We start from the raw sequence: 27,711 nt of genomic DNA, 5'->3' as shown, positions 1-27,711 counted from the left end.
CCGCCCAGGCGGCCCGAGGAGTCCAATGCGATTAAAGACTCGGTGCCGCGTATCCCGGGGACCAGCTGCCGATCGGATGGGGACTGCGTGGAGTGGGCGCAAAAATGCTAGATGACGTAACACTGGCCATCCGTCTCTTCCTGGCCAACACCCAACGCCGGCTAACCTCGCAGTCAACGGCCCTGAACTTTGGCGACCGAGAGACTGCGGAACCGGGCAGGCGCGACGCGAACCTGAGCTGCGGGGGCCCGCCCCCTGCCCAGGCAGCGCGCTTGCTCTCAGAACGCGCTGCGAGCGGCGTCCGGCGCCTTTGTGATGCCATCAACCCGCGCGCCGCCGCCCGCCCCGCTGCCTTCTGCGCAGTCGCGGCCCGGGCAGCACGGCGGCTGGCGCTCGGCGGCGGCGGGCTGCGGCCGGGGATGCTCCAGCGGGTGCGATGGCCCCCGCCATGCAGCCGGCCGAGATCCAGTTCGCTCAGCGCCTGGCGTCCCACGAGAAGGGCATCCGGGATCGGGCGGTGAAGAAGCTGCGCCAGTATATCAGCGTGAAGACGCAGAGGGAGACAGGTGGGCGCCCGGCGGTCCGCCGCGCACATGGCGGCGGGGGCTGGGGAGCCCCGGCTGGGCCGGGGCGTGCGGGGAGGGGGGCCGGGCCGGGGGAGCCGCCAGCGGAGCGCGGGGGGCGTGCGGCACCGATTCGCACTCCTGCATGTGCTTCTGTGTCCGCTTCCTGCCGGGTCTCGTCTGGTTCTACGGTTGAGGGACTGCGGCCGACAGGGTTAGGTGGTCTGCCGAAAGTCACAGCGAGTGGGGAAGCTGAGAATTAGACCCGTTCTGTCCGATCCCACGTTGGATCAGCGGACTCTCCTGCTTGCTTCTGGTGCGCTCTTCATTGAGTTACGTCCTCACTTGACCAACACCTTTAGGTGCTGGGGTTACAGGAGAGAAGATAGAAACCCTACCCTCGAGGAAATTGTCCCGGGAAGTCCAGGGAGGAATAGATAACTGAAACAGAGCTCGTATAAGTGAGGTAAAGAAAACGAAAACCAAGGAAAGAGAGAGCTCCTCTATACAGGCTGTTCCACAGGACTCTCGGGGTGGCGTTCAACAGGTCTGAGAGGAGGCGAGAGGGAAGAGCTGGAAGGTCAGTAAGAGAGGGTGAGGGTGTTAACAGATGAAGTTGGAAAAGTAGGCAGTGGCCAGGTCACACGGGGCTTTTGTGGTTTGTATTTTAACTTCAGTGGGGAGCCATTGACAGATTTTGTTACCTGATCTGTAAACCCTTGAAGGCATGAACTACTGTACGCAGCGGAGGTTTTTATTGCACTAAGATAAAGTCTGGCTTGTTTATTGCTAGTATTAATACTTTGAGTCTATTTGAAAGAATTGATATCATTTATCCCTGTACTGACATCCTTAGTTTGTTTTATTTTGACAAGAAATCACGAAAGACTACCTAGGAAAAAGAAAATACAGTTTCATGGGAAGTCTGCTGGAAAGAGGAATGAAGCCAAGCTTTCTGACTTCAATTCTTTTAGGGGTCTCCCCGACAGATTTAAGTTATTCTTATCCCATGTATGCTAGAGGTTCCTAACCTTAACCTTCTATCCCAGACCTTCGCTGTTTTCAGCTCAGATATGCCCTACTCACCTGACGTCTCCACCTGCACGTCCTCAAACTCAGAATGCCCAAAAGTGACTCATTTTCTTCCCTCCAAAACCTCTTCTGGTGCTTGTCTGCTGCCCGTGGTCTTTTTAATTTTTGGCCGCACTGCGCGGCATGCGGAATCTTAGTTCCCTGACCGGGGATCAAACCCACACACCCTGCATTGGAAGGTGGAGTCTTTTTTTTTTTTTTTAACATCTTTATTGGGGTATAATTGCTTTACAATTGTGTGTTAGTGTCTGCTTTATAACAAAGTGAATCAGTTATACATATACATATGTTCCCATATCTCCTCCCTCTTGCATCTCCGTCCCTCCCACCCTCCGGAAGGTGGAGTCTTAACCACTGGACTGCCGGGGAAGTCTCTCGTGCTCTTTTATTTTCGTTGCCAGTTTCCATCCTCCACTCAGACTCTAGCTGGACACGTGCGTGGCCTGGACTACTTTTCCTCATCCTCTCCCTGCACCCTGCATCCACTGTCCTTTGGTCTTCCCTGTCTCCTCTCCTGAATTACTCTGCCCTGACTGAAGGCCCCTCCATCTCACCTAGACTTATGCACTTGCTTACTTCCTGGCTGATCTAACAACTCCATTTGTGCCCCCCTCGAACCCATGCTCCACAAACCAGCCTGGGCTCATCTTCCTAAAACAGCTGGATCACATCACCACCTTCCTGGAATCCAGGTCTGCGGACCGTGATCTGTCCTCTCTCTCTCCCCACCTCAGCCCCATGTGACTGCTCCACAGTGATTCCTGGTGTACAGCACACCATTTATCACCTCTACCTTCGCTTCTCCTGTTCATTCAGAAAAGGTTCCCAGCCTTGATCCACTCCCAGCTTTCCGCTCAGCATCGCTTGCCCCTAAATTCCTTACCTATCACCTCACCCTGCTCCTCTGGGATTTGGAGATATCCAGTATGTCTCTGTTGTGGCGCTTAGCTACACTGTTTCGTATTATCAGTAGATGTGCCATTCTCCCCCCAAAACACTGTAAGCTTCCGTCTGTTTTCCTAGCCGGAAGTGGGCGCACATCCAGACATACGAGGGCCTTCCTGTGTACAGGAACAGAAGAGGGACCAGATGCAGTACCTTCGGGCTGAGGCAGCCAGACAGAGCCTGGTGCTCAAACCCCTTTGGTGAACAGGCTCAGGGTCCGAAATGCCAAGGTGATGCTGGGGGAGGAGGCCGGGGGTATGTACCAGTGCCCGGGGTCCGGTCTGGTTAGCGCCATCCACCTGAGTTACCTGTCCTGTACTCCTTTTCGCCACCACGCCCACACTGCAGGGAACGTAGCGGGCCTTCCAAAAAGTAACGGCAAAGTGAATGTCTAGACAGTGATGATGGGACAAAATAAAACTATCTGCCACAGCTGTGCTCGTCAGAATAGAAACACAAGTTTGGAAATAACTTGGCCTGACAGCGAATCTCACTGACAGACCCAAGTTTTCTGTGTCATCTTCGGCATAGTACAGGCAGTCTGAAATTTTACTCTTGCTGTCTGTTAGCAACATAGAGAGCTTCGTGATTTCAAAAACAAATTGAAAATCTTTGTAGAACTTAAAGCAACTCAGTGTTGCTCTGCTACTTTAAGTGTTCCTGTTGATCACTCACAGTTGTAGAATAACCATGGTTTTATTCACAAGGGCTCATTTCGTCCCTGTTTATTCGTTCATATATTCAGCAAACGTGTGGAGCGCCTCCTCTGTGCTATTACTATTTCGTGCACTACTCTTGGCACTGGGAGTGCAGCAGTGAACAGAACAGACAAGCATCTCTGCCTCTTTTATCCATTCTGCAGCTTTAAGCATTTAACATCCAAAATTGGGATAAATTTTAAAATCAACCTTGTGACGGTTTCGTTTGCGTTCCTGCTTTCTCTTGGCAGCACGTAAGATAACAGTACACCTTATAGTTGATGGTGTCTTAGAGCCAAAGGCAGTAATGGGGGAAAGAAGTGTTTCTTCGTACTGGCAGGGTTGGGGTCTCTCAACTCAGTAGTTAGAGAAACGGGGAGCTATGGCTGTTTCCACACAGGTGTGGGGTCACGTGTTACCAGCTAAGCTGCCTCCTGGGCTGATTCGTGATGAGAGGAGCTGTTGGACTTGCTGTATCCACGTCTCACTTTCATGTTCACCTCATTCATTCTGAAGCAACTAAACCTATATAATTGTTAGAAACTTAGTTGTATTAAGTTTAAGAAACTCAGCCCCCAAGAAAAAAAGACAAATCCAAAAGCAATTGTGGGACAGAACTGCTTCAGATATGTCGTACTTCATCTTCAGGGTCTTGAAGGAAATTAGATGATGAGCAGTTCTCTGTTTTGCTTTGCATGCTTCAAAGATTGGTACCTTGTTTTTACCAGTTAAATTCCTGGGTGAAAATGAGAGATTTATATATATATATATATAATGTTGGAAACAGGTGTTTTTTAAGGGAGATGCCCTCTACTAGGCTATGGGTAGAGAACATGGGACGATCACAGTGATACCCACCCACCGCATAGTGCTTTGCTCTTACAACGTGCTTCCCGTTTGTACACTTAGTTTTGACCCTAAGCATGAACCTGACGCGTGTCACAGGTGACGAACAGGAGGCTCAAGGCCTTTCTGGGAGGGACAGCCGGGAAGGAGCGGACCAGGGCCTACCCAGTGCTTCATTTCCGCTGTACTTCATTGCTCCACGTAGGACGAAAGTCAGAATACGCTTTCACGTCCAAGCCCCTTTCCCCCCCGCTGTCCAGGATCTGCTCTCACCTGTTACTTTGTCGAAATCTGCCATTTTCCCTCACAAAGGCCTCTGTAGTGCCTCCTAGCACACCTTTGCCTGGTACAGGTGTGGGTTATCCAGCGATGCTTGAGTGCCTCACATGATCACTTAGAGGTGGTTTGACATGCTGCTGCCCTTAGAGAAGCCATCTGGAGATGAGTACACACTGTGCTCTTTTTAAGTGAAGAGGCTTCTGAGCTTCAGCACACACACCTGTGCATTTCTGTATCACACATGAGTGTTGTGTAAACACACACAGGAAAGATGCCACCAGGCAGAGAGCAGTGATCCCTTGGGGGGGGGCGGCACTGGATTTGGGAAGCAGTGAATAAGCCACTTTCAGCTGTGTACTCTGATACAGTATATGACTTTTTTGCCATAAATGTTCTTATTGGTTAGGACTCTTTTTCAGTTGGAACTTGACAGAATATCCAAGCCACACTAGTTTTCAGGGGAAAAAAACCAAAGCATAGCTTTATGCAGGAGCTCCCCTGATGGCACCAGAGCCCAGCTTCTCTGCAGACAACTCTGCTGCCCCCTGATGCTTCCATTCTCAGACAGGCTCCCAGCCGTGTGGCAGGGTCCAAACCGTGTCTTCTCTGCAAGTCTCCCGGGAGAGATCAAGAGTCTTTCCTAAGGCCTGAACAAGACCAGCAGTGGGATGACCAGCCCATTCTTGCGCCAGCCCCGTGGGCAAGGGGATTCCTGCTGCTTTGGCATAAGCCCAGCTGGCTGTTTGCCGCCACGTAGGTGAGCCCTGCCCAGCCCTGCCTTGAAGGGGGGCAGCCCTGGAGGGGGAGACCGTGTAGCTGCTTGGCAAAAACAAGGATGCCCAGTCCCAAGCCTCATGCAGGAACTGGTGTCATTTAAGTCCTGTTTCATCAGTGGTCGTGCTTTTCCAGTTTCATTATGATGAGTTTTCTAAACAGTAAAAAGAAGAAAGAAAACAGCCCGTGATAACATTTTGATAATCTCATGCAGTTCTTTTTTTCTTCTTTTAATTAAGGAATATTTCAAGTACATAATTTCAAATATCAGTACTTTGCTTCAGTATTTATTAATTACCTGGCCAGGTTGTCTAATCGGCCCACTTCCTCCTTCCCACGAGATTCTTGGGAAGCAAATCCCCAGCATCTCATTTCATCTCCTGACACCTCAGTGTGTATCTCTAAGATAGGGACCCTTCTAACCTAACCACAGCACCATTATCACACCTTATCTGTTGAGTTTTTCCCATCATTCCATAGATTCTTTATGACAAATCAGAATTCAGACAAGACCCACCCATTGCGTTTGATCTTAAATTCCAGCAGGCTTATCCACCTTTTCTTCCCTTGCAGTTTATTCATTGGAGGAACCGGGTCATTTGTCCTACAGAGTTTCCGACACCTGGGGTTTTGCTGGCTGCATCCCATGGTCTCATTTGACATGTTCCTCTGACCCCTGTATTTCCTGCAAACTGGTATTAATAGTTAAGATTTGAAGTGGTATAGATTAGCTTTTTCGTTTTTGAGAGAATACTTAACAAGTGATGCTGTGTTCTTTGTATTGCATCACGTGGGACATCTAATGGGCTTGGGTGTTGTTGGTCTGATTCATCCATTGTAACGCTCCTCGATATTTTTTCACCTAATGTTTTAGCAGCCATTGATGATCCTTGCCCAGATCCACTAATTCATTAGTCTTAACACGATTGGTTGTAAACACAGGTGACTATGACAGTTGCCACGGTCGTGACTGCAGTTGGCTGTGCGCTGGTGGAACTCATCACTTACATTGTAGCTGTGCAGTCAGCTGTGGCTTATTTATTACAAGACGGGGAGGAAACCAGTTGGCACATCGATTGCCCGACCCCTAAAGGAAAGGCACTGTAATAAACCAACGTTACTGTAGTTTCTGGTGAAGTGAGAGCCCATCACAAAGAATCAAATGCACTCTAATGAAACTGTCGGTATGAGAAAGGTCTTTAGTGACTTGGAAGTCAATACCTACAAAGCTCTAAAGCACACTCCGAATAAAATAAACAAACCTCATTCTATCGCAAGGGATCTCTTTGTCACTTTTAACTTAATTACGCTTTGGAGTATTGAAATCACATCGATTCCAAATACATGCTTGTTTACGTTCACCTAGTTTATCCTTTGCTGCTCCACAAGATTCTTCCTAGTACCTTCCAGTGAAATATTAATAATGGCCATTTGTAACAGACATCAGGCTTGAGGATTCTGTTTGTTCTCCATAGGCTTGGAAACTGCAAGGGTGCACACTTACCTGATTTTGTGGGTTCTTATGTTACTCAGCAATTGTTCCCTGACACCTGGGGTCCACCCAGGAGACAGAAGTCTGTGTGCAACGTGTGGCTTGGTCATAGGCGGTTCAGGCAGAGGTGGGGGTCTTGAATAATGAGTGAGAACAAGGCTGACCAGGGTGATGCCACTTAAAACAAGACTGCGCTTGCCCAGTAAGTGAAAACTGTAACCAGGAGAGAGGGAGATCCAGGTACAGCCGAACGTACGATCCTTAAAAGGGTCATCTTTGCAAAACTATCCCAAAGCTTTGCCAGTTTCCTTGGGCTGGTTGTACGGGACTTCAGCAAATCCCTCATCTTTTGTAGGATTTGCAATTTTGCTTTGCAAGACCAGTGAAAATGTTGGTGTGCAGGGTGAGGTGCTAGTTTTAGGCAGAGGGCCACTTGGGGGAACTCGTAAATGACCACTGAATTAGTTAATGTTTTGTTGTGATGACATTTGCTTATTTCCTCAGATAATAAGAACACGCCACCACTACCGCCCTGCCCCATAGCTGATAAAACTGCCTAATTTATGTGTGTTTGTTTTGTAACAGCAAGAAAATGTATGCTTCAGATTTAAAAAGACATTTGCAAGTGAAAGAATGAAAACGTATGCAGTATTATTTTCATGGCTTACGTGGCAGTTCTAAACTTAGAAAGGAAATGTTTGGACTCTAAAATAAGATTTTTGTGCTGTTTTACCCTCTAGGAGGTTTCAGCCAAGAAGAACTTCTAAAAATATGGAAAGGGCTCTTCTATTGCCTGTGGGTGCAGGATGAACCCCTTCTACAGGTAACCTACAGCTCCCTTTGTCATATGACAGGTGGATAAGAGACCTGCCCATTTTGTGCTGTATCCATCCCTAATGTACGGAAACAAACTGAAAACCATTGCTTCAAGGGATCACTTTCTGACCTCTTGTCCATATAGAAAGGGATGCAAGCAGTGAGGTTAATTAACTCTTCAAAGAGCAAAGAAGACACATAAATTAGATTTATTATTTCGCTGTCACAGTTTCATAGGTTCCACGGTAGGTTTTATTTACATTACTTATTTTAAAGTTTCTGTTATATCTTTTATTATTTGTGGTCAAAAACAGCATGGCACTAGTCTAAGATCGTGTGAGCTACCCCGGCTCCAGGCCCACCTCTGCCACAGCTAAGCGGGTGCCCGGGACTGGGCGGCCCCCATGCTCGGGGCAGGGTCTTTGTAGAGTGAGCAGCGGCCCCAGATGGCCTCACCCGCAAAGGCAGTGGAGACTTGTCACTGGTGCGCGTGCTCACCTGGACCCCTGTCTGCCAAGCACCCCGAGCCCCGCCACCAAAACCATCAAAGCAAATGGTTTAGCTCTTTAAGAGCTCTGTTCTGACGTGTAAACGCAGGCCTGCCTTTGTAGCCGTAGAGGCTCAGCCTTAGGAGACGCTGTTTGCAGCCCCGACACGTCGCGGGTAGGTTTTACTCGGCTGGGTTTTACCGTGCAGCTTTGCCACTTCCCCTAAGCTGTGTGATGACTCACTTTGATTTATTGCCTTTATTCCACTGAACATGTTTTGAGTAGGATAGCGGAGCAAAATATTTTTAAGTTACATTCAAAGTAACAGTAACCAACAGCTTTAGTGGAGGAAGAAAACAGATGAAAACAGATAAAAGGGAATATCGCTTGCAAGTCTGGGAGTTCATTTAAAATGCGTAAGAAAGACTTGAGTCCAGGTAGTATCGACAGGGGTTGTTCTTTCCTCTGTAACTCATGAACAGTTATTTTGTTGACACTCCTCAAGGCAGGTTTCTTCATAGACCGAGACACCAAATTCTCCCCAGCGAGCTTGTGTGGCTCAGCAGGACGGGCTCTTCCCGTGGTATTGGATGCCCTTAACCTTTCCCACCACCCTGCCTTTGCAGCCTGTCTGTGAGCAAGCCAAAGAGAGGACTTCCTGGTTCCACACGGAGCCTCGTGGAGTGACAGTCCCGGTGTCTGCCTGCCGGCCACTCCCCCTCGTTGGCACCTGTGTTTCCATTATTTGGGGGTTTGGATGGAATCTCAATTCAAGTTGTATTTTGACAGCCAGGACTTGTTGACAGCTAGTGTGTTTCTTCTGTAGGTCATTTGAGCGCATAGCTGGAGGTGACTTACGTAAGCGTGCGGCTTGGACAGTTCTCAAGGGCGTGCTGAGTTGGCACAGTGGTCCGTCGAAATTGGGAATTTCACATTTGACGAAATCCAGATATCCAGATACACCCTTCTTAGTGGAAGTGACATTGAGAACAGGAGCTAGAGACGCCCCTCCCCTCAGGCCGTGATGCTGTCGTCGCAGTGGTACCGCGTAATAACCCCGATGTTTCTCCCCAACCCCGCCTTTGCAGGAGGAGCTAGCGAACACTATATCCCAACTCATCCATGTTGTTAACAGCTCAGAGGCTCGTAAGTCCTGATGTTTTCATGACTTTCAACACTTCCTTGTTCATCAGATTTGGTAACTTGCCTAAGAAATCTAGTCAATACTGTTTCTTCTCCTTCCTTCAAAGTTTCCGTTTTCCAATGGGCTAGCTTCACGTGAACCTGGGCTGCTAGCGTGTAAATGTCAGGCGACAAACCATCCCATGGGGAAACTGTTAAACACACTGAGAGGGTGACGGAGGAGGTGTCCTGTGGGACACCACATTTGGCATCTCAGAAATTTCAAAAAAATATTTTAAGAAATAGCAGTCCTCCAGAGTTTCCAAATCCTGAGTTACTTTAGCACTCTTAGAGGCTGTGTGTGAATATGCTGGTGTTTGCAGTAACCCCGGGATGTAGAGGATGGCTTATCCCCTAAGACTAGAGCCATTTAAGGTCATCACTGGTAACAAGCTGTAAAGTAACCCCTCTTGACCAAAAAGAATAAACAAAGGGAGGAATTAATTATTTCTGAGACATTCAGGCTTTGATAAGTTACAGAGGAAGAGAAAGCAGAATTCGCTTCTTTTGCTCAGCCCTCCTCAGAACACAGCCATCCACTGGCCTTATTAACCCTCAGTGGTTCTCTGGATTTTAGCAGGGTCTCAGCTGACCTCGTAAGGACCAAAACTCTACACATGGAGTATACTGTGGCTTTTCCTATATCAAGAGAGAATTGTGCAAAAAGAAGTAAAGCCAAAAAAAGACTTATTTTGGGGCGAAAAAGTGCCAATTTCATGGCTCAGAAGAGAAAAATAGAATGTTTTGTTAGACCTCACCCAGCTGACACTGAACATGAAAAAAAAAAAAGCCGAGTTTCTACGTGGATCCCCCAAGTGTTCGTCAGAATTAATGGCTTTGGATTGCCTGTTAGGCAGAGATGGGCTTTGAAAAGGGCCAGTAGCTGTGGCTCAGGAAGTCTTTCGATTTTTAGCAGAAACGTGGCTTGGCAGTGGATAATGAAACACTCTCCAGACAGCATTCGAGTTGAACATTAAGATATTACCAGCCTTCCTGTCACTAAAATAAGCTTTTATGTAAATGTAAAAGAAGTTATTGAGCGTACTTAGTTACTGACCAGATGTTCTAGCTGCCCAAGAATTCTTGAGAAGACTGAATAAACAATCCTAGTCTGTCTTCCTTCGTTACTTTCTTGCTGTGTGGTAGCATGGTACCCTGTAAAGCAAGCGTTCAGAGCCTCTTGTTCACTGCAGAGCACCTGTTCATCCAGACCTTCTGGCAAACCGTGAACCGGGAGTGGCCAGACATCGACGGGCTGCGTCTGGACAAGTACCACATGGTGAGGGCAGGGCCAAGCCCCTTTACTCGGGGCTGGGGGCGGGCGGCAGCTGGCGGACCGTGCCAGGGTTGGTTGGTGCAGTGCACGGTAAGGCGACCAGCGGAGCGCATTGGAAGATGCGCTCAGAGCCGTCTGTTTTGTTTGGGCATCCTTAGTTACCAGTTTTTGTTCTAGAAGCTAAATATGATTATTGCGGAAACTTTTTCACTTTGGAGATGCAGGCTCTACCCGTCATCCTGCTCAGCTGATGAGTATTTCTCACTTTCCCTTTCTTTGTAACGAGAGTTGTCTGTCTCTATAGCTGATCCGTCTGGTCCTGAGGCAGTCCTTTGAAGTTCTGAAGCGAAACGGCTGGGAAGAAAGGTTGGTAAACTATACGGGTTAGCGTTTGGGGGCCTTAAAACTTTGAAGGCACTAGTGTGGTTTCAGGTCTTTCAATTAACAAGTTTGAATCGCCTGGTCCACGCCTTCCACTCTGCGTACCAAGAGCAAAACATCCTTACGCGTGAAGAACTTCAAATCCAGCAGATCTGAGCACACGTGACAATTAGCATCTTATACTCGTCTCAGTGGTTGTCAAACCTTTTCCGCCTCGCATTGCTTGTTAAGCAGGGGGGCACGAGAGCGTTGCCGATTTCTCTGGGGGAAGAGAGGATGTTGGCAGCTGGGGCTAACAGAACCGTGTGTGTTGTTTCCTGTAGCCGAATCAAGCTTTTCCTGGACGTCCTGATGAAGGAGATCCTACATCCTGAGAGTCAGTCTCCGAACGGAGTGAAATTCCACTTCATCGATATCTATCTGGATGAACTGTCCAAGGTGGGAGGGAAAGAGGTAAGAAGTGGGCAGACGCCCTGCGGCAGTGTAACGTGGCCACAGCTCCCCCGAACAGGCAGGGCCTTGGCCCTGCCCTGAATGTTCTGTGAGCTGGGGGTGGAAATGCTGTTGGCTGGCGCTCAGGGTTACCAGCCACAGTAGCAGCGCGGGTGGGTCAGCCTTTCTTCTGACGTAGTTCTTCGCGCATCTAGGAATGTACCATAAGCAGGTGATGGGTCATGTGGATAAAGATTTATGCAGTGAAGGTGTGCACGGCAGTCTATACAACAGAACTGAGAACGGCTTATGCAGTCCAGCGAAGGATTCTGTAACATGAGGAAATGCTTGTGATGTCGAGTTTTTAAAAAGCATTGAGGGGGGACTTCCCTGGTGGCGCAGTGGTTAAGGATCCGCCTGCCAATGCAGGGGACACGGGTTCGAGCCCTGCTCCGGGAAGATCCCACATGCCGCAGAACAACTAAGCTCGTGCGCCACAACTGCTGAGCCTGCCCTCTAGAGCCTGCGAGCCACAAGTACTGAAGCCCACGTGCCCCTAGAGCCCGTGCTCCACAAGAGAAGCCACTGCAATGAGAAGCCTGCGCACTGCAACGAAGAACAGCTCCTGCTCGCCGCAACTAGAGAAGGTCCGCGCACAGCAACGAAGACCCAACGCGGCCAAAAATAAATTCGTTGATTAATTATTTTTAAAAAGTCAGTAGGGAGACTTCCCTGGTGGTCCAGTGGTTAGGACTTGGCGTCTCCAACTGCAGGGGGCACGGGTTCCATCCCTGGTCGGGGAGCTAAGGTCCCGCAAGCCATGAGGTGCAGCCAAAAAATCAAAATAAAAAGCAGTAGGAAAAGAAGGCCACAGACAGAGCTGGGCACGTGGGGCGGCTTTTTAAGTATATATTCGTCTGTGAACAGACAAAGGGCAAGAAAGGAAATACACAGTTTTTAGCACGCCGGTGACGATCTGAATTGGGATTAGGAGCAGGGGTTTACTCTCTTCTTCCACGAGGCTTCTGCGGTGAACATTTGATTTTTAATTCCTTCACCTTAGTGTCTGGGAGTGTCTGAGTAGGACTTCTCTGTGGAGGAAGGAGTATGTGTTGGGAATGCTGGGAGGGGCAGTCTTCTCTGGTCACTGCGCCGAGATGCCCAGCGGGCTGGATGGCGGCCATGACCTTCAGCGGAGTGTGTTTCGGGTGTTGTGAGATACGTGTTGGTCTGATGCAGTCTGTGTGAGAAACGTGAATGGTTCCTTTCTCGAGGACACATCAGAAAGGAGAAAGGCTCTTTTTTCCCCCTCATTGTTTTTCCTCTTTCTAAATTACAGCTGCTGGCCGATCAGAACCTCAAGTTTATTGACCCGTTCTGCAAGGTGGCCGCCAAGACTAAGGAGTAAGTAGTCCGCGTGTGACTTTACTGCTTCGGTTGGTGCTTCGTCATGGGGGGGGGTGGTAAAATTGTCGGTGAAGCATGGCGCACAGGCCCTGCAAAGCTAAGAACAGCTGCGCGGTGTTGGAAGGAAGCTCTGAGTCGTGGCTGGGCCCCCAGCGGCTCCAGGAACCTCGCCCTCCCATCGCCCGGGCTTCCTCCCACCCCCGGTCCCTCCGCCTGGCACATGGCGCCGAGCTGGCCCCTGGCGGCTGCAGCTGCTTGGCACGGGGGTGTGGTTAGAATCGCGGGTGCCGGCCGCTGGGCCCAGCGGGTCCCCGGGGGGCTGGACGGGGTGTGTGGTGACTTCCTGCACCTCCCGGCCCTCTGTGCTCCTTTAGGGAACCAAGTCCAGGCCGACTGTTAACCACACTCTCTCTGCTGTGCTTCCGCCCTCAGCCAGACTCTGGTACAGACTATAGCTAGGGGTGTTTTTGAAGTCATTGTAGATCAGTCTCCTTTTGCACCTGAAGAGACGGTCGAGGAACAGAAAACCAAAGTGGGTGACAGTGACCTCTCTGAGGAAGAGACGTCTGGAAATGAGATGACGTGGAGAAAAGCAATCAGTAGAAAGAAAACAGGTAACAGAATTTACTTGAAGAGTCTTTCTTAGGTAAGGTTCACTCAGAGGAACACTTTTTAATACATTTGTTGCCAGCTCACTGACTACACCCTGGAATTCATCAGAGGTGCCTCTGCTTGGCCCCCACCTGAGAAAGGAAGTAGGGCTGTGTTTAGACACTCGGGTCCAGGGCCTCTGGTTACACTGGGGCTCACGCACAGTTCTGCAGTTCCCAGGGTCGCAGGGCTTTCTTCGAGGGTTTTGTCATTTTCGTTGCCGTTGCTTTGGGTTTTGTGTGTTTTTGTTGTTTCAGCTTTTTTTTTTTTTTTTTTTTTGGCTGCGTAGCAAGGCTTGTGGGATCTTCGTTCCCCGAACAGGATTGGACCCAGGCCCTCGGCAGTGAAACCACTGAGTCTTAACCAGTCTTAACCACTTGACTGCCAGGGAGTTCCCTCGGCTTTTCTGATGTGTTTAAAAATCTTAATGTGGTCTTGTATCTGTAAGAGGGTCCCTGACGGGAGACCTGATTTACTGTTGCATTGGGAACGCGTGCTTGTTCTGCAGCTCACCTTTCTGTCTCCGAGTTCCTCCAGGGTTCTTTTTCTTCGGGTGTATAAGTAACCACTGTGGATGGACCCTGTTCTCAGCGCTGTTTGTATCCGTGGGAATTGCGTGGGGCATTTAAAATGCAGCCTCATCAGAACTCACGTTGGTTTTCAGCATCTTGGTGCCACGGTGTCAGGTAAAGGGCTAGTTCAGGTTGTACCCACGCTTTTGAAATGTTCTAGAGCCACTGAAAGGAAAGTTTTCTAAAACTAATAGAGAAAATATAATTTTAAAAAATATTTTATAGCAGGACCAAAAAACTCTGTGTAGAAGGTGCCTGATTTGTATATTTAGACATATGCATATAAACACGTACGTATGTATCTGGAAGGATGTACACCAAGGCGGTAAGAGCTAGCCCTGCGTGGCAAAATTGTGGGTGATTTCTATTGTCTTTGTACTTTTGTCTGTTTTTTCTAAGTTTTCTTCAATGATTATATATTGTTTAGTCAGGAAAAGACAAATCTTTGAAAAAGAAAAGATAAGATATTCTGATTGTAAGCTCAGCACGAGTGACAACTCGCTGAATGGCCTTGAGCACGTTTTGACTTGGCCCTCTCCTTCCGCCACGTCTGTGTCTGAACTAGAGCCGTTCCCCCTCTTCCCTGAGCGCTTCCCAAGATCCCCCCCCAGGTTCTTCATCAGATGCTTGTGGGGCCCGCCAGGTCTTCTCCGGGCTCTGCCCTGAGGCCACACCGCTCAGGGGCTGGTGGGATTCCAGAGACGGGACACCTTTGAGAGCTTGTGTGATTCCGATGGTAATTTCTCCCTGCTTCTCCATGAGCTATACTGCTCTTTGGACTGTTCCTTAAATGCCAGAGTCACGCCAACATCAGCCTGTTGTGTTTCCTGAGGCGGCCCCCTGAGAGTCAGTGTGCTACTGTAGAGAGTTCACCACGGCCTCAGCTTTCCTGAGACTAGGGACAGACCCTGTCTGCCCTGCTCCCACTGGCCTGAGCCCCGGCCCACAGGTTTCCTGTCCACCTCCACTGCACTCCACAGTGGGGTTTTGTCTACGAGGTAATTAAAAGGCAAAATGTGTGATTTCTCCCAGGTGTTTTTTGTTTTTTGTTTTTTTAATGTCCCAGGACTAAAAATCCAAAACATCTTTGGGAGATTTTATAAATGTACTTGCAGGGTTTTGTCTGTAAAGAAATGTTCTTCTTGGGACTTCCCTGGTGGTCCAGTGGACAAGGCTCCGAGCTCCCAGTGCAGGGGCCCCAGGTTCCATCCCTGGTCGGGGAGCTAGATCCCAAGGGCCTCAGCTACGACCTGGCGCAGCCAAATAAATAAATAATTTTTTTTTTTTAAAGAAAAGAAAAAGAAGTGTTGTTTTTCACTAAGAGGCACCTAATTGGATGGTGGGTGGCTCCTTTGGGGGGTAGCCATGGCCATGTATTTGAGTTGTGTCTGTGGATGTGTTCCTTGATAGCACTGGGCAGATATCACTGCAGAAAAGAGGGAGTCGCTGAGGAAGGCAGACGGGGCGGCGGCGGAGGCGTGGAGGACGCCGGGCTGCTTCTCCAGGTTGGTAGCAGGTGTTGCTTTTTGTAGAATATGGGTTTGCTGTGGAGCCACCTGGCTGCCGGGGAATTAGGGTCAGAGCTGATTAAACCACATGCCTAATGCGTAAGGTTTTCTTTAATCCCTCAGTCACTGGTGCCTTTCTTGTAATGAGCTTATTGGAGACAAAGAGATTTAAGTATGATGGCAATTTGAAAGATGTCAGTCTTCGTTTTGGCCTGAATTACTAAGATCTGCTCTGTTCCGTCCAACAAAGGGAGCCCAGTGGTACTTTTCAAATAAAGGAGGCTTACTACGATACCAAGTACAAATGGAACATCTAGATTCAATTTACAGAACAGCATAGCATACCCAACTGAATTTTCAGAAAGAAGAAATAGAACAAATACAGACCAGCTTCTTCTGAGAACAGATAGAAGGAGGTTTTCAAGGGCAGCGCCTAGCTTCTGGCTGGCAGGCCTGAGGCGTGCCGTGTGCACCGTCCTGTCCGGGATGCTTCCAGAGCCCCGAGCTCTGGCTTTCCTGTCTGGTTGATGTGATTTCCAAGTCAGGCAGCGCTGTGCTTCGGGCTGATGTTTAGCTTTTCTTCTCACGTAGTTTGACTACAAGGCAGTTGCCGACCGACTCCTGGAAATAACCAACAGGAAGAACATCCCTCCCTTCAACAGGAAACGTCTCTCCAAGCTAATCAAAAAGTAAGTGATCGGGGAAGAAGGTTTCACCTGATCGTCGTTCGTGTTCAAGTCCGGCCCTTTTGTTTCTTGCCATGAGATGAGCTGTCACCATGCTTCCCTTTTTTCTCGGTCCTATAATATTATTACTCATAGTCTTGCAGTACCCACACATAAACTGAAAGATTCTGTAAAAACAGCCGCTCCCCTGCCCCTCAAGTTCATTCTGCAGAGGCAGCTAAACCCACCTCTTAGCTGTTTCGTGATGATGTAGCAGGAAGCCTGTGGAGAACGTGTAACGTCTGCTAATCAAGAAATTGCACTGTGGTTGGGATAGCGGTTCAGCTATTTCCCCCCCTCCCCACCCCCCAGCTCCCACTTTGTCTGCCAGAAGTGTGGTTGTGACACCATCACAACCATTCAGGTAATTCACTGCGCAGCCCCGGGGCTTGTGACTCATGACAGGTAGCAGCTGAACTTGATCACACACTGTGAGCCAGCCCTGTTCTGAGCGCTGCACATAAATCATTTCATGTTCAGGAGGGCACCACAGGGCGGCTTCTGTCACTGCCCCACTTACAGATGAGTTAGCTGGGGCACGGGGAGGCGACCGATGGCCCGGGCTCCCAGCTGCCAGACGCAGCTGGACGTGGGCCTGTCTGCTGCCCAGCGCTGCCGTGCAGCCCACGCGCCCCCCCCCACGCACACACCTCCTCACAGCACCTGCCACCTCACAGCACACGCCCCTCACAGCACTCGCCCCCTCACAGCACTCGCCCCCTCACAGCACACGCCCCCCCCCACACACACACGGCCCCTCACGGCACACGCCCCTCACAGCACACGCCCCTCACAGCACACACACACACCCCCCACACACACACACGGCCCCTCACAGCACCTGCCACCTCACAGCACACGCCCCCCCCACACACACACACGGCCCCTCACAGCACACGCCCCCCCACACACACACACGGCCTCTCACAGCGCTCACCCCCTCACGGCACACGGCCCCCCCCACACACACACACGCCCCTCACAGCACACGCCCCCTCACGGCACACGCCCCCACACACACACACACGGCCCCTCACAGCACTCGCCCCCTCACGGCACACGGCCCTCGCGGCACACGCCCCTCACAGCACACACACACGCCCCCCCACACACACACACGGCCCCTCACAGCACCTGCCCCTCACAGCACACACACACACCCCCCACACACACACACGGCCCCTCACAGCACCTGCCCCCTCACGGCACACGCCCCCCCACACACACACACGGCCTCTCACAGCACACGCCCCTCACAGCACACACACACACCCCCCCCACACACACACGGCCCCTCACAGCACCTGCCCCCTCACGGCACACGCCCCCCCCCACACACACACGGCCTCTCACAGCACTCACCCCCTCACGGCACACGGCCCCCCACACACACACACACGCCCCTCACAGCACACGCCCCCTCACGGCACACGGCCCCCCACACACACACACACACGGCCCCTCACACACACACACACGGCCCCTCACAGCACCTGCCCCCTCACGGCACACGGCCCTCGCGGCACAGGGCTCATACTTCTTTTTGTTCTAATACATAAGTCGTGTAGAACAAAACACGGCTAGGCTGTCTCCGCTTGGTAACAAAGCAGAGAATGCAATGCAAGTGGAGATGTAAGCTTTTCAGCCTTAAGAAACAGGAAGATTTTAATCTGTCCGTTTCATTTGGATGTGCCAAGACGCGTCTTTGGGTCCTCGTGTCGTCGATGATATGATGACACTTGAGGGAGTTTTGTCCTTTGTTTCTTGCCCTTGCCGCACACCACCTTCCCCTTCCACCTCCCCTTCTGGGAAAGAAGGGGGCTGAGTTAACAAACCCCCAATATTGCTTTACCCTTTGAGCTTCTGTATGCAAAACAGAAAACAACAGGGTCCTACTGTATAGCACAGGGAACTATACTCAACGTCGTATTATAAACTGGAGCGGTGAAGAATGTAAGAAGAGAATGTATACGTGTGTACAATTGAATAACTGCTGTGTAGCAGAAGTTAGTAACGTTGCCAATCAACTATACTTCAATAAAAATATATTGATAATGAAACGTTCAGCTGTACACTTTAAATGGGTGAATTGTTTAGTATGTGAATTATATCTCAATAAAAATTTTGTTTTAAGGAAAGACAAGTATCACTTATATTTTAAAAGGTTAGTGCATATGTTTACAGGAGACAGAAAGACAGGGTTTCTCTAGGAAGCTTTCTTGTTTTCTGTTTCAGATTCCAAGATCTTTCTGAAGGTGAGGAAAATGAGAAGATTATAATCGGTGATGTTCTTAATAAGCGTGGACCCCACAGAGGGCGGTTGTGCCAAATATTGAAAAACAGGACTGAGAGACATGAATTGAAAGCATGAGAAATTAGCCTGCTCAGCTGAGCAGAGGCCCTCGCAGGAACCCGGCGTCGGGCCTTTTCCAGCCCGCCGCTCACCCCCGTCCAGGCCAGCGCGGAGCCAGACGCGGCGCGAGCCCCTGGGGCGGGGTGGATTCTTCATGAAGAAGACAAGCTGATCTCTCAGAGTCCCTTTCATTTGCTGTGTGATCAGTCGTCCCCCAGGGGAAGCTGCTGCCTGTGAGCTTGGTTACATTTGAGCCAAGTGGATGGTCTGCTGCCCCGTCCCTCGTGCACACGGGGAGCTTAGAATTGGAGGGCCTTGCGGACCTGGCTGAGGTGTGGAGGGTGTCACCCCAGGTCTGCAGTCCCTTGCCTCAGCTGAGAGATCCACAAAGCTTTTTTTTAAATTTTAATTTATTTATTTATTTATTTTTGGCTGTGTGGGGTCTTCGTTGCTGCGCGCGAGCTTTCTCTAGTTGCGGCGAGCGGGGGGCTACTCTTCGTTGCGGTGCGCGGACTTCTCATTGCGGTGGCTTCCTGTTGCAGAGCGCAGGCTTCAGTAGTTGTGGCACATGGGCTCAGTAGTTGTGGCTCACAGGCTCTAGAGCACAGGCTCAGTAGTTGTGGCTCGTGGGCTCCAGAGCGCAGGCTCAGTAGTTGTGGCGCACGGGCTTTGTTGCTCCGCGGCATGTGGGATCTTCCCGGACCAGGGCTCGAACCCGTGTCGCCTTCTTTGGCAGGCGAATTCTTAGCCACTGCACCACCAGGGAACACCCCACAAAGCATTTTTAAGTCTGTACTTCCTGTGTCCCAGCTTTCGGGTTGGGGTCGGAGGAGTAGTGAGGGCCTTATGGCAGAAATCAGTGTTAAAACTCTACCCACGTGACGTGGGGAGGGGCATGGCTCGGAGGCCCTGGGGACAGAGCGGTGCCGGTCTCAGAAAGCTGACCAGAAGGGGCTTTGGTGTCCAGCAGGCAGTATCTCACACCTCAGTTTTGCTGAGGACGCTTCTGCTGACGAAGATGACCAAAGCCTCAGTCAAGGGAGGCATAAGAAGAAAGGGAACAAACTTCTGGAGAAAACGGACATGGAAAGAGGGAAAGGTGAGCCGCAAAGACCGCAGTCTGTGAGGGCGGGGGTGAAAGGGGGGCGGCGCGGGGACTGCCTTTGCCGTCCACACGGGTCATCGCAGAGCGGAAGCCGTCGCTCTGAGGGGCTGAGACAAAGTCTGTCCGAGTGTTTTGCTGTTTCCTGTGGAACCACGGTGTAGCCTCCCTAAAGTAAAGGCATTTACTGACTCCTAGTGGAGAAAGTGGGTGGGGACAGGGGGATGCTGGGTGGACACTGCCCTTCAGAGCATTTGTCTCATTACTGGGCCTGGGCCTGCAAATTAGTAGAAATCGGAATACTATTTCAGATGCATTTATATCAAAGCAGGGCTTAGGAAGGTTTCCGGCCACAGCCGGTGCAGGGAAGAGGTGGGGCCGGGTGAGGAAGCTCGTGGGGCCCGAGGGCGCAGAGGAGGACCTGTTGGGAGACCGTGGGGACGTGCCCTGCACTCCCCCACGAGGCTGGCCAGGTGGCCTGGGCACCGGGGCGCTCTCTGACCAGTTTGTGTCTCTAGGAGCCAAGTTCTCTCCTGCCGAGGAAGAGGAGAGCGCAGGCAGTGTTCCAAAGAGAAAAAGGAAAAAGAAGAAGAAGAACCACCTCCGGCCTGAACACTTGGGGCCCGGTGGTGAGGCCACGTGCCCGGAGCAGAATGGCAGCCGGCAGCCGGAGGCCGGTCCCGGAAGAGCCCAGGAGGCGAGTGTGGCTGAGCTGGGGACGGTGGCCACGTCCTGGCCCCGGGAGCAGAGCGGCTCGGAGCCCGCCTCCGTCCACAGCAGGAGGAGACGACTGAGGAAGAGAAGCCTGAGGGCCCAGGTGGAGAGCCCGGAGGCAGCGGCCCTGGCTGGCGGCGCCCCGGTCCTGAAGAGGACGCGTGAGCTCGGCGCCCTCCTGGTCAACGGCGGCGGCCCGCCCACGCTGGCCTGGCCCCTGCCCCCTCCAGCGAGCCCAGCAGACAGAGGGGACTGCCCTGCCACCCTGCCCCAGGGCGGGAAGCTGAAGAAAAGGAGGAGGGAGTCCGGCGGCCACGACCCCCACGACCTGTCTGCTCAGAAAGCTGCCGTTTTGAAGAAGAGGAAGAAAGTGAAAGAGATGTCAAAGTGGGCGGAGCACAGAGGGGTCAAGCTCGTGCAGGCCCTGGTAAGGCGGCCGGGCCCAGGGCAGGGGGCTGGAGCTCCCGGGCGGGAGTGTCGGGGCCACACCTGCTCGGTCGCATGCGTGGGCAGGACAGGGGACAGCCAGCCGCGGGCCCAGGGAGCGGTCATGGCTCCGGACAGCCTCTACCACGGAGCAAGCAGTGACCCCCTCGGTGGCCTCCTCTGCGCCCCCAGCCCCCACCCCTCTGGCTCCGCGGAGGCCAGGGCGGGGCCAGCCTCAGTCTGGGGACCTGTCCCTGTGGCCAGTCCCAGCAGGTAAACAGGCAGGTGTGTGTCTCCAGCACACGCTGATCTCGTTTTTCTTTTCTACTCGTGGCCAGTCCTGGCGAAGGCAGAAGCCCCCGATTCTCTTGTCTCACTGATGTTTTCAGTGAAAAAACTTCTTGTCCACTTGGATCTCTAGAGCCACCTATAGACGGGGACCTGGGCTCTAGGTCTGCGTCTCACACCCTCCTCTCTGGACGTGCAGTGCGTCTGTGCCAGTGGTCGGCAGGCGTCGCCTTCCTAGCACACAGCCCGCCAGCGGCGCCCACGCTGACCTGGCTGCTCCTGCCTCTCGCGGCACAGCTGAGGAGCGTGACGGAGACCTCACGGCCTGCAGAGCCGGAATCGTTTACTCCCTGGCCCTTTCCAGAACAGGCTAGCTGACCCCTGCCCAGCGTGCATATCTGCATCTCCTGCTTTGCAACAGTTATGACATCGAGGCCCTTGTCTACAGAGCTTGTGTGGACTGGGTTACTCGCTGCTTCCGGGCCTCACAGTGCAGGATCCCTAAGTGGGTCCGTAGCCAGTCTGAGCCAGGGAAGCAGGGCGCGCAGCTGGGCTTCAGGAAGTCTCTTCTCACCTCAGACCTTCCCTGACTGCCGTGTCAGCTGTGTCGCCTTCTCTGGGCTCTGCGGCCTCTGCCCTTCACCCACTATCACTGATGCTCTTTCTTCACTGAGAATATCAGAGGGATTTCCTTCTTCGGGTCTCGCTTCTCTGCCCCTGGTAGCCCTCCTCGGAGAGGATTGGAGGGGCTGCTAAATGAGTCACGGGGTCGGGGGAGGTTTTCCTCCCCAAGGGGTGGCGTGTCTTGTCCATGTGTGTCACACTGTGGGTCCTGGGCAGGAACACCAGGGACTTGCCGAAACCACCAGTGGGCTGCCTTGGGCTTCCCAGACCCCTGAGACCCCAGGAATAGAGCGGGGCCCGCCGTGGGGTTGTCAGTGTGAAACATCCAGGGGACATTCCGTCTGCCTGTCACGGACCCACAGAACCTGGTAGCCTCACACTCTCCCTCCCGTGCCAGACTTTACGTGGGCAGTGATGTCTGATCAGCAATGAGAGTGAATTACTGCGTGGTAGATGGTCTCTGAAAGGCAGAGATCTTCAGAACATGGGCATAAGTTTGAAGATGGGTAAAAGTGGTTCTCGTGGCTGAGAAGGTAGACCTCTGGCTGCCGGCATGGTGCCAGCGTGGGGAGGCGGGCGTTCCTGTGTGTGTGGCGTCTGCTCAGGAAGCGAGGTGTTCGCACACCTGGAACAGGAAACGGGGGGCTTGGGGTGAGCTGGTAAGTGGGTCCCGCCTTGTGTCCGCTCGCTTCCTGCATTCACGGGGGGGTGTGACCCCCATCTCGCCCCTCTGCACACAGGGGAGCGGTGGGGCGCTCAGCCCTTTGAGGAAGCAGCTGAGGACCCAGAGGGACTTCGTGAAGTTTGACGCCTCCTCCTCCCCGAAGCCCCTGTTCTTCAGGAAGGCCAAGGGCAGCGGGGCCGCCACCTTGCCAGGCCCCGGGCTGCAGGTACCCAACCCCCGCCCCGCCGCCCGCTGTCCCTCTGCCCCCCGGCCCACCACGGCCACCCGAGGCGCAGACGGGGGCTCTGCGCGCTGGCCTCAGGCCCCACTTCTGGCCTCTGCCGCTTCTCGCGGCGTGCCAGCCTTGTTCAGGCAGCCATTCCGGCCCCGGGCAGCCCGAGGGCTCAGCGGGGAGCTTGAGGTGTGGTCGGTGACACCGTTCCGCGTCGGCGGGACTGGGGTGCCGTGTCCGAGAAGTCTCAGGACTAGGCAGCGAAGGCGGGGACGGAAGCTCTGGGGAGTCTGGGTCCACAGATCTGCCTGGGATACGAGGGGAGTGGTCAGAGCGAGTCGCGGTGGTGGGAGAGGGTGGTCACTGTTTCAGGGCTCAGGAAGGCAGGGCCAGCCGTGCCGGGTGCCCAGGCCGGGCCGCTGGGGGTGCGTCCAGTCCACCTCCAGGAGACAGAGGTCCTGGCGGAGCCCTTGTGGCGGGCGGGCTGAGCTGGCCTGCTGCGGACACCCCCGGCGAGCTCACATTAAATAGCACCCACTCGAACTGGCAGGGTGGCCGCGGCCTGTGTTTCTTTTAAGGAATCTTAGGGATATTTGTTCAATGCCTCAAGACTCACACAAGCCAAGTCCCTCTCAAAATGTTGATATTAAAGCAAAAATGGTATGAAGTAGAATTATGGGATTCACACAGATTTGGGATTCTAAGAAGGCTTCGATAAAGTGCTTCATAATGCAGAGTGGGGACGCTTCTAGGAATTTGTCAGATCGGAAGCAGTTACTTAATTTTGATGAATTGTTAGAACATCCAATCCGCTTGGAGTCCTCCTGCACGAGAAGTTGGGAAGTGCCCGTCCGTTGCCCCCAGAAGTCAGGTTCCGTGACGGGACGGGCCCACCGCTCCCCTTACGAGGCCACGGCGGGGCTCTGGGGCGCGGTGGATGGAGTTAATGGTGAGCTTCCTCTTGTTCCCGGGAGGCTTCAAACACCGTGACTTTGCTCTGCTCCCCTCCCCGGGGACCCAGGGACAGGCGGTTACTGCAGAGCGGGGCTGGCCCGCCAGTGCTGGGCCTGCGACGCGGCCACCTTGGGCTCTCGGGGCAGCTGGGCCGCTGTCCTTTGCTCCTTTCGGTGTCGTTTTCTTCTGCAGCCACACAGGACGCCGTCCAGCTCCAAGAAGGTGACGTTCGGGCTGAACAGGAACACGACGGCGGGTGAGTCGGTGTCCGCTCTGCGGGGCGGGGAGGGCCTGGGCCCGTCGCTGGGCTGCTCCCAGGGCGGCCGGGAGGGCCTCGGCTTCCAGGCCTGCCTGCCCTGATTCTGAAGCCCTGTCGGCCCACCATGTGGCGGTCTGTCCTGCCTCCGCGAAGGTCTGCAGGCTGCCTGCCCGGGGAGAGGGGAAGAGGGGCACACTTGTCTTACCGCTTTCGATACGGGTGTGATTCGCTTGCCTGGCTTTGTCTCTCAAAGGAGGAAACCAAGGTTTTTACAAGTACATAATGAGTTTAGGTCCTGGCTGTTTTTAGGGACCACAAGTAAACGTGTGTGTGTGCACGCGTGCGTGTGTGTGTGTGCACACGCACGCGTGCAGAAGGGAGGGGCTGTCTGGAGAGGACCTGTGAAGCGCTCATCTTCAGCGCTGGAGAAAACGGGGGGAACAAATCCACCAGGAAGGAAAGGCTCCTTCAACTGTCTAAACCTGGGGTTCATCCCACACCCAAACCGGGGGTTCACTGAGTGCCCATGTTCCGTAACCCCCCCACGCGACCTGGCCCGCCTGGCGCTACCCCCACGTCCGTGCAGGCGGCCTCAGGGCGTTTTCCGAGGAGGATGAAAGTCGTCCGAAGGAAGCAGCCTCACTGGTGACTCCGTTTCCTCCGGGGCTCCCGGGCCCTCTCTGTGGGCCTGGCGAGGGCGCCACCCTGCCTGGGAGTGAGTACGCAGCTCGGGGCCTGCGGGAGCCTGCGCTGCCGGCAGGACAGAGGGAGGCGTGCGCACCCTGTTAACCTGTGGCCTTGCTTTCATCCGGGGCAGAATTCAAGAAGACGGACAAGAGCATCTTGGTCAGTCCCGCGGGCCCCTCCCGGGTGGCCTTCAACCCTGAGCAGAGACCCCTCCACGGAGTGCTGAAGACCCCCAGCAGCTCGCCGGCCAGCACGCCCCTGGGGACCAAGAAGCCGCTGACCAGCACGCCAAAGAGGAGGCCGACGGCTATAGACTTCTTCTAGGGTAGTCAGTCCTTTCACAGACTGCTTTTGTACAGAGTATTCTATAAATTATAACGTTTAAAAGTGGGGCCTTTTTATTGTTTTATAAATTCCCATGAGTTGTGTGTGCGAGGTTCTGGGTGAGCCGCGGGGCCACGGGCATCTGGGTTGAGCTTCTGCTGCAGACGACGTTCGTGCTCGAGCTCTCCGCTCCCCGGGTGTTCCCAGCTGTGGGTGACCTCAGGGCCTCCGGCTGTGGCGGCGAGGCCCATGGGCTGAGAGCACGCTGCCCGGTGCCCCTGCGCTGATGCGCGCGGTGGCATCCCGGGGCTCAGTTCCTCGCCAGCCCCGCCCAGCGCGTGTGGAACCGCCAAGCGAGGCTGGTTTTCTGGTGGTCTTGGGTCTAACAGTCTGTCTCTTTTCTTTTTCAAAGCATGTAGGGCTTTGTTCCCGTGTTCTGGGGGCGTTTGGCAGTTTGGGGTAGAGGTGACTCGTAAGCACATCAGCAATACCGCGCTTCTTCTACGCGCTCGCAGTGCGTGCTCAGCGGGGCTGACCCTGCGAGTCGGGGGCACTGGGGCGGGAGAGAAGAGCCTCTGCCCTCGGGGGTCAGACACTTCCTTCCCTCTGCCTTGGCCTGGTTTCTCCCTGGCTTCCTACCTCTGGGCCAGCCTAGGGTGTCCTCCCTGGGCGCCCGGGTCCTCGTGCTGTGTGAGCCGACGCCCTCCATGGCTGGCGGCCCGAAGAGCAGCTTGCCCATCTCCAGTCCCAGCTCACGTCTTCAGAGGCGCGGCCGCCGTGTCTGAAACTTGGGTTCCTGCTAGAAGGCAAAAGAAGCAGCCTTTAAGAATTGTCTCTGCTTATTTATTTGTTCGTAGCTCCCTTTTTTCAAATGTCGAAGCTTGCACTTACAGATTTTTATAAAGCTCTAATTTTAGTTAATTACAGCAATCGGGTGGACGGCGCTCAGACTTCAGTTGGAAAAACAGAAGCGCAGCTTAGAGAGTGCTGGCGAGGCGACTGATCTGTCTTGGGAAGCTGTGTCTGTCCCTCGAGCCTGAGTGGCAGGTGGGACACAGACCCCGCAACCTTAGAGAAGCCCCTGGGGCCCCTCCCGGCTCTGTCTGGAGTTGACAGCCCTAAGGAGGTGGTGCAGAATTTGCGGGGGACGTAGTTTCAGCTCTTGGCTCAGGGGGCCTCGGGCCTTCTCCCTGCCCCTGTGCAGGAGCCCCAGTTTCTCACCACAGCCCGAGCCAGCCCCCTTGGCTCCTCCCCAGCACAGGACCCCGGCGTCGCCTCGGCGTCCCAGCTGCGACTTGGGGTGACGGGGCCTCACTGGGGTTGCAGGGCTGCTGTGACTTTGGTTTCCTCGATCACGTGATCAGGGTGGGGTCCTCTGCAAAGACCACAGCTGACAACTTGCAGGTCAGGTGGGCCGGCCTGCGGGGGCCTGGTGAGCAAGGAGGGCGTGCGAGCTTTGCTCCTGGCCCGCTCTCTAACAGAGCTGTATCATAATCAGGCCGCGAGCAAAGCAAGCCTCAGCATCGCGCTGTTTAGTCGTTGTGCCTTGTGGCGGCGGCGTGGTTGTAGTGTGCTGCCTTCGATAGGATCCATCGAAACCAAAACTGATGGTGTGAAAAGGTTAGGTTTGAGGGCTCAGGTGTTTTTAACTTTTTGTTTTTAAAAAATTGTTTCGTTAGCCTTGGTCAGATTATTTTTCTAACAATTTTTATTTCAGCGTTCAGGATGGGTCATGTAGCCCAATGGGCCGTACAATCCAACGATGTTAAGATGTCTTAGCGAGACCAACGGCAAAAACGGCTCGTTTGTCCTGCAACTGAGGGCGGGGGCTTTCTTCCTCGCCCTGATACGTCATCTGTCGCTCCTGAGGCCCCAGTGGGGCGTCCTGGACACGTCCTGCCTGGGGCCCGGAGCCCAGGAGTGACAGTGTGTCTTGGATTCCATCTCTCCTTCTCTGAATCTGTCCTGACTTACTCCATTTTGTGGGTAAGCTCAGTAGGTTTACTGTGGCTTATTTCTAACGCCTAAGTGTTGGCAACAAAGAAAGAAAAAATACAGTTTTTTAAAATTCTCATTCCATACACTCCAAGAATGTATCACATAAGGAAAATGTCTTTACAATACCAGTTTTCTATTGGATGCATGTTATTTTCCTAGCTAAAGTTGCCAAGGGGACTTGGAAGTCCAAAAAGGGAAATAATTTAAATTAATGCTGGTGATCTTACAGTCTTTTGTAAAGTGATCATCTTGCCTCTTACCCCATAGGACTGATCAGTTTTGTACAATTTGGTATCACACTTTGCAAATGTATTATCCTTTCTAACTTTTGCTGAACTGAAAGCACAAAGAAAAGCATAAAGAAAATCGGGAAGCAGTTGCTGGTGTTGGAAGGAATGTGGAATTGAATCTGTCTCTTGACTGGTGTGTGTGCGTTTTCTCTGAATTTTCCTGACTGCTGGCAAGGCCTGTTCGTTTACAATCGTTTTGTACCCGTGTCTGCAGGGTTTGTCAGCGCTCGTCAAAGCCAAATCCAATAAAACGTCAGTCTTTGCCCTCAGATGTGTACTTGATCTTGACTGTCAGCGTACGTAAAAATACGCCTCTTTGGGAGCTATCATAATGCAGCCGGGGTTCGCTGACGTTGGGGACAGTGGTAAGTGTTTGAGAACAGGCGTCTCTGGGCACCCGTCCTTCTGTGGTGCGTCCCCTGCCCGGAGCCGGCAAGGGGGCTTGTGGCGAGGCTCGCCCTGCGGCTGCACACGGACACCCCCACTGCCAGGCCTGAAGCACCTGCTCCTCAGGCCTCGGCCTGTGAGGACGGTTGCAGGGGGCGCCGGTGTCCTGGGCGGGGCCCCCCACCTCCACCGCAGAGAGGTGCCTGCCGCTGTTCATCTTCCCCGAGGGGAGAGGTAGACGGCCCTGTCTCGCCAGGCAAGCAGAGCACCGCCACCTGCTCT

At 53.0% G+C, this 27,711-nt stretch overlaps 1 protein-coding gene across 1 annotated transcript; it reads left to right on the top strand.

Moving 5' to 3' along the window:
• The first annotated feature begins 401 nt into the window (after positions 1–401).
• RRP1B (ribosomal RNA processing 1B) lies at positions 402–25,017 on the top strand. The gene is made up of 16 exons (XM_082840558.1): positions 402–566; positions 7,430–7,512; positions 9,082–9,139; positions 10,369–10,454; positions 10,756–10,817; positions 11,156–11,285; positions 12,604–12,668; positions 13,104–13,285; positions 15,305–15,399; positions 15,994–16,091; positions 18,363–18,382; positions 19,448–19,579; positions 20,101–20,723; positions 22,375–22,524; positions 23,677–23,740; positions 24,561–25,017. The coding sequence occupies exons 1-16, from the start codon at positions 437–439 to the stop codon at positions 24,752–24,754; spliced, it is 2,172 nt and encodes a 723-aa protein (XP_082696684.1). The 5' UTR covers positions 402–436; the 3' UTR covers positions 24,755–25,017.
• The last annotated feature ends 2,694 nt before the right edge of the window (positions 25,018–27,711 follow it).

This window comes from Leucopleurus acutus (assembly GCF_964270905.1).
Source record: "Leucopleurus acutus genome assembly, chromosome: 5".
In the NCBI taxonomy this organism is placed as follows: domain Eukaryota; kingdom Metazoa; phylum Chordata; class Mammalia; order Artiodactyla; family Delphinidae; genus Leucopleurus; species Leucopleurus acutus.
This window is presented reverse-complemented; position numbering and strand designations above follow the sequence as displayed.

What these genes read in the sequence shown, in the direction of transcription:
- RRP1B (XM_082840558.1), top strand. Translation starts at nt 437, where the DNA reads ATGGCCCCCGCCATGCAGCCGGCCGAGATCCAGTTCGCTCAGCGCCTG. An exon ending in CGAAACGGCTGGGAAGAAAG is followed by an intron (nt 10,818 to 11,155) that starts GTTGGTAAACTA and finishes TGTTTCCTGTAG; the next exon opens with CCGAATCAAGCTTTTCCTGG. An exon ending in CCAAGGTGGGAGGGAAAGAG is followed by an intron (nt 11,286 to 12,603) that starts GTAAGAAGTGGG and finishes TCTAAATTACAG; the next exon opens with CTGCTGGCCGATCAGAACCT.